Below are 5,920 nucleotides of genomic sequence, written 5' to 3'. Positions count from 1 at the left end.
CTTGACCTGATCCTTTCTCAATCTTAAAACAGGAGTCCCAAACCAGTAGTGCACATCTGGTAACCTTCTCAAGTAGGTAACTAAACCAGTTCCCATCCCCTCTCTGCTTCCATCATCACAACTCCCATCATGCCTCTACTTCCATTTGTAGGCATCTGTCTGTTCCAACCACACCCTCCTCACCTCTACCCTAAGGTCATTTCAAGATAAGAGAAACTAAAAAGTCATGATCGCACTCAAAGGTTAGGGAGGGCTAATTTAGGATAGTAAAGAAAAGTTGTAAGACAGTAAGGAAAATCAGATTTTTCCTTTGACACCACAATGTTTATTTGGATCTCAGAGGTTCAGAGACAGAGAGACAGCATCTCCAGCAGGTTTTTGATTGGGCTTTATAGGTTTTCACAGCCCTTTAGTGACAGCTTCAGTTTGATGTAATACCATTTTGTGAGCAAGTATGAACAGAGGAGGGATCTTGGGCCAGAGTTGCTATCAGGAAGCAGAAGGCATTCTTGGACTAGGATCAATGCAGAGTGCTGTCTTCACACTACTCTGGGCTCAGTTGGTCTTCCTACTTTGAGCTTCTATAGCATGGAGAAAGTACAAGAGAGGACAGGAAAACTAGTATATTACAGATGCCCTAAAAATTAGAGCTGTGGGGACCAGCAGATGGTGTAATGGTTTCATTGCTGGACTCCCACATAGTTGACCACAGTTCAAGACCTGGACTGGACAACTTGAAACTCATGCCTGACACATGTGCATGTGCACCTAAAATCCTGAGAGGAGAAGGGATTGCAGTGTGGCCATCCCCCCAGGGGGTGATATTTTTACCTTTTGTCTCTCTGTGTTTCTGGTGAGTGTACGCACCCTATAGCAAAAATCTCTCTCTAAAAAAAAAAAAAAGAGACCTGTGAATTAGAAATAACTTTAGGGCATATGAACTTTAAGAAATTTTTCTGATGCAGGGGCACAATAAACAGAAACAGGTGAGTTTAAAGCAAATTGCAGGATGAGAAACCTAGCATAATCTGGAACTTTCTCTCCAGGGAATGGGTAAGGTGAATCTTATCAATCATTGATTTCTATTGTATTGGATCTCAGACTGGGCAGACTTTTCTCCACCCAATGGTAAAATATGAGGAAAGCTCAGGTAGGGGTGGCAGGAGAAATTCTCCACAGAGTAGCGTGTCCCCGTCTTCCAGCAATGGCAATTGGATTGGCACACGTTGAGAGTTTATGCATAGACACAGCTTCCCTTGAGAACTGGCAGAGAAAGAAAGGAAATGAGAAAAAGAGGAAAAAAACGTGAAGAGGAGAGAGGAAGTCAAGAAGGGAGAAGTCTTCATGGACTGCTTCCACTCTTTTTTAGGAGAATTCGAGCCATATCCCACAATGTTGGTGAGGGAAGGGTGTAGGAGAGGCCTAATAACTCAACATTTCAAAGAGTATTTTGAATAGCAATAGAACTGTATACTATATGGAGGTAGAGCAGAGGCAGGTTAAAGGAAAAGGAGAACACTTTTTGTTTGTTTATTTATTAGGCAGGAAATGAGGGCAACCAGAAGGCTCTCCTCAATTGTTCCCAGGAAACAGCTTTTTACTGCCCATAGCTCAGTCTGTTCACTGGTCATTTCTTCTGACTGTATGACTTTCACAAGATTTTTTCTTCCTTCCTTCCTTCCTCTTCTTCCTCCTCTTCCACTTCCTTCTCTCTCTCTTCTTTAAATTTGCCACAGGATTATCAGAGAGAGACTGAGAGTAAACAGCCCAATTTGTCATGGATTTGAACTGTGCCTTAGGTCATGTTGTACCTCGCTCCTTAGCCACCAGGGCACTGGGGCCAACCAAAAACAATCTTTCTCTAGATAACTAACTTGCACCAGAACACACAATCTTCCTGCCCACCCAGAGAACAATACGTTTTTTTCTAACCCTGTTGCATTCCCATTTTCCTCAGCCTCTTGTCTGTCATCTTTCCCCAAATGTAAATGTTTTCTAATACCCTTCCCCTCTTTTAAAAGGAGTTTGAGCGGAAAGGAGTTACATGTTTACCATTTCTCTCTGGCCCTGCCTCTCCTAAGAGCTGACACCATGCCTGAGGGTTTGACTTATTTTAAGCAAGCTTTGAAAGACCAATAAGTTCCTCTGCTTTATAACTTTTACTTTGCAGTTTCTCTTTTTCACTCTACAAGCCCGAAGTGTTCTCCTAACAGAGTTTCTCAAACTCCTGTACACATCATTCATATAATACAGGCGACTGTAAAGACCGTTGTTTACATATTTCTTTTCCCCATTAGATTGAGCCGCGTGGGGACAAAACCCAAGTCACCGTGTTGGCATTTAGTACTTAACGACCAGGGCGAGGCAGGCAGCTCTTACTGAGCGCCCTGCAGCAGACGCTCTCGAAAGGGCTTTCCGAACATGCAATCATTTAGTACCTGCACCTGCCCAAGCCAATCCCCGGACTTCCCTCTCTCTGCCTCCTGCTGGGCGGCCATAGCTCTTTCACCCCCAAAGGTCTCCACGCCCCGCCCCAGGCTGCCTGGCCCCGCCCCCTAGCCTCCGTGTGGTCTAGAAGTGAGTCGCGCTTCTCTGACGTCAGCAACACGCGCCCCAGCCGTCCACCTGGCCTGAGAGTTTCTCGCTTCTAGTTTCTCTGCTGTCCTGCCTCCCGGTAGTGACTGTTGTCCAGGCCTGGAGGCCCACGGCGTCACGTGCTCGAGGACATGTCGATGCTGGCTGAGCGTAAGTGTCCAAAACGAACACCCGACCAGGGAGGGGATGAAGATAGTGGGTGACTCGTACGGCCACCCGGAGTCGCTGGGGACCCGAAAGGCCGGCGCGCTGGGGTGGTAGGGCTTCAGGGACTGGGGACTTGGGGACTGGGAAGCCAGCACGGCTACTGAGATTTCGCAGCCCAGTCTTCCCCGCAGGTTAGCCAGTCTGCTAGTGATGGAGACTGCGAGTGTCCCTGGAGACTCATCCTCACACTCAGACCTTTGACACGCGTGCTGGATTCGAAAGGCGGTCAGAACACTGAATCTCGGACTGACCCTGTCGCCACCGGTCCTGGGGACCCAGACTGGTTCACTTCCCCGGGCCTCAGCTTCCTCAAGTTGAAAAGAGAAGTTTGGGCCAGAAAGATGGTTCAGAAACTGAAATGTTATTGTCGGAGATGTGTTGACCCAGAAAAGGCAAAGCAAAGGGGTTAGAAACATCGGACACAGAAAGTTAGCCCCCCCCCCCCCTTCTTTTCTGTGGGTGGGGGGGGGTGGCTAATAAGTAATTTTTTTTTTTTTTGAGAGGTTTTTGGTATAGGGCACGTGCACTCGCCAGAAAGACAGAGAGAGACAGAAAGCGAGAAATCACCCTCCAGGGTGGATGGCCACGCCACAATCCCTTCTCCATTCTCCTCTCTGGATCTTGGGCACACACGCACACACGCCTGGCGTGAGTTTAAGCCACCGGGTCCAGGACTCTAACCGCCCGTCGAATACATGGGAGTCCAGTGACATAGCCCTTTCGCCAACTGCTGGTCCTGCTAATATGTAATTCTAAGACGGACAATCTTTGTTAGCTTGAATTACTCCATCATTGGAGTGTTAGCTGCCATCCAGCCTCACTTTGATTTGCCATACTTTGTGAAGTCCCTTTAATTCCTTCTCTCAGGAGAGGCTATTTAACTTCTGAATGGTGTCTGTAGATAAAGTTGCTTGCCTCCAGATGGCAGTAGTGCTTTGGTTGTGAGAAGCTGGTCCTTAACTTTCTAAAAGCAGTGTTTTGAGCAGAGAACTATATATTTAACAGACTAACCGCACTGGCACAAGGACTTTTACGAAATAAAATCCTCTTAGTATCTAAAGAACCATTTAAGGACTAGGAGCACAAAAGGAATGATCAGACACCATCTTGATACTACAGGAATGGAAAATGAAATTCAGAGGAAAATAATTGAGCAAGAAATTAGCAAGGTTGTAGCAGTTAACTCCTTCTCTTTGTATTTTGCCACTAAGATGAATGGTTTTCTATCATTTTAAAATAGGAACTCATATTTTAGATGGTGATCCTGTGGGCTCTAGTTAATTTTTTTAATGAGCAGCCAAGATTAGAATCTACTGATGTTCATAGTCTTTGATGTATTCTTAATCCAGCATACACTTGGGAACACTGGCTCTGGTTCTACCTTTATGCGTATTTTCTTGATCAGTTTCTGTGAAGCTATCAAAAACTCATTATCTTTGTCTCTGGGTTGACTTAAAAATCAACCATCATTTCATTGAACATGCTGCTTCCTTTTTTTCTTGCTATGTAAACTGTATTTTATTTTATTTTATCCTCAGCATAGGCATTTGTCCTGTTTTAAAAAATCTACTAGTGGTTTTCTTTGTATTTCTCAAACATTCTTTAACCCGTGTTTCTGTAATTATCTATGCTATTTTGTTGGATCACCCTGATGTAGGATAAGAAATCTACCTTACACAAACTTACCCTGTGTAAGATAAGAATTTTATTTTATCACCCTAACTTCCCAGTCTATATAATTTGCAGTTTTAGACCCAGATTATTTATAAAGGTATTGCTTTTTAAAAGACTCTTTCCTTTTCAAGACCAATTTTTTGACACTCAGTTACTATATATATAGTCAAGTCACAACACTGTAGTAATGGATTTTAAGGCTATACGTTAAATTTTATAATTTAGTTTCTTCATTCTCGAATTATTATTTTTTAAATTGCCAGTAGGCACATGTACTCACCAGAGAGAGATGGAAGGGAGGGGGGGGAAAAGCAAACTTCCAGTGGGGTGTGGTCACTCCACAGTTCCTTCTCCCTCTTTTCATCCTCTTGGGACCCTAGGCACATTCACACATGCACCCGACATGTCTTTCAAGTCACTGGGGCTGGGATTAGAACTGCAGTTGGCTATGTGAGATCCACCATCCTTAAGAACTAGGCAACGGGGGCTGCCCTTGAATAATCTATAGTAAGAATACATGGGTGGTAGAATTGCACTCTTGAATATCTGTGACTTTGGAAAAATTAAAAAGAAAACACTCCCTAGCTCTTGGGACTCAACACACCCTTCCGAGTAAGCTTAGTCCAGCCATAAACCACCTGGTATTAGGCATGGAGTGATTGAAAATGAAGTCCCTTACAGCTGTTGGGAGAATTGGTTACTGTGGTTACCCTGAGTGTATCCTGGTGGAACCAATGTCCATTAGAGCTCCCAATAGGAGTCCCTACCAGAGGATGACTAAACACATCGTTCCATTTTTAATGTTCCAGCACAAAGAAATGATAAATGTTTGAGGCGAAAGAGAGGCTAATTGCCCTGATTTGATCATTATACATTATATACATGTATTGTATCACACTAACCCATAAGTAAGTACAATTATCATGTATCAGTTAAAACATAGACACACACACACATCATCATCATCGTCATCATCCCAGATAGTGATTCTGCAGATTCTGGGCACTTTTATCTGGGTAGCTCACTCTTATCTGCTGTTCCTTATAGTACTGTTCCAGGTTGATTTGTGGGTACCCATGACAAACCTCCATATTTAGTGATTTGCCCAGGACTCAGCATATATGTACATGGCTAAGATTCATTACAGCTGAAGGAATCAGAGCAAACTGAGTAAAAGAAAAAGATGCATGGAGCTAAGTCCAGGGGACACCAGGTACGAGCTTCCATAGTTCCGTCCTGGTGGGGTGACACATGACGTGTTTCATTCCTCCAGCAGTGAGTTATGACAACACATGTAATATGGTCAGTCAGAGAAGCCCATAGGACACTCAGTGTCCAGGGTTTTTCCCAGGGGCTGGTCATGTAAGCCTGACAATATACTAAAATTCTAGACTGCCACAAAAGAAGGCACCTGCGTAAACCATGTTGCTTGTATATACTGGCA

General features: G+C 44.2%; 1 protein-coding gene across 1 annotated transcript in view; it reads left to right on the top strand.

Moving 5' to 3' along the window:
* The first annotated feature begins 2,596 nt into the window (after nucleotides 1-2,596).
* The window catches only part of PINX1 (PIN2 (TERF1) interacting telomerase inhibitor 1), a 118,042-nt gene continuing 114,718 nt past the window's right edge, over nucleotides 2,597-5,920 (top strand). The window contains exon 1 of the mRNA XM_006161219.3: nucleotides 2,597-2,745. Coding sequence (XP_006161281.1) covers nucleotides 2,727-2,745 — 19 coding nt within the window. The 5' untranslated portion in view covers nucleotides 2,597-2,726. The remainder of the gene's footprint in view (nucleotides 2,746-5,920) is intronic.

Source organism: Tupaia chinensis, unplaced genomic scaffold, assembly GCF_000334495.1.
Source record: "Tupaia chinensis unplaced genomic scaffold, TupChi_1.0 Scaffold138390_1, whole genome shotgun sequence".
Lineage (NCBI taxonomy): Eukaryota > Metazoa > Chordata > Mammalia > Scandentia > Tupaiidae > Tupaia > Tupaia belangeri.
The sequence above is the reverse complement of the archived record's forward strand: the minus strand, read 5'-3'. Positions and strand labels throughout refer to the sequence as shown.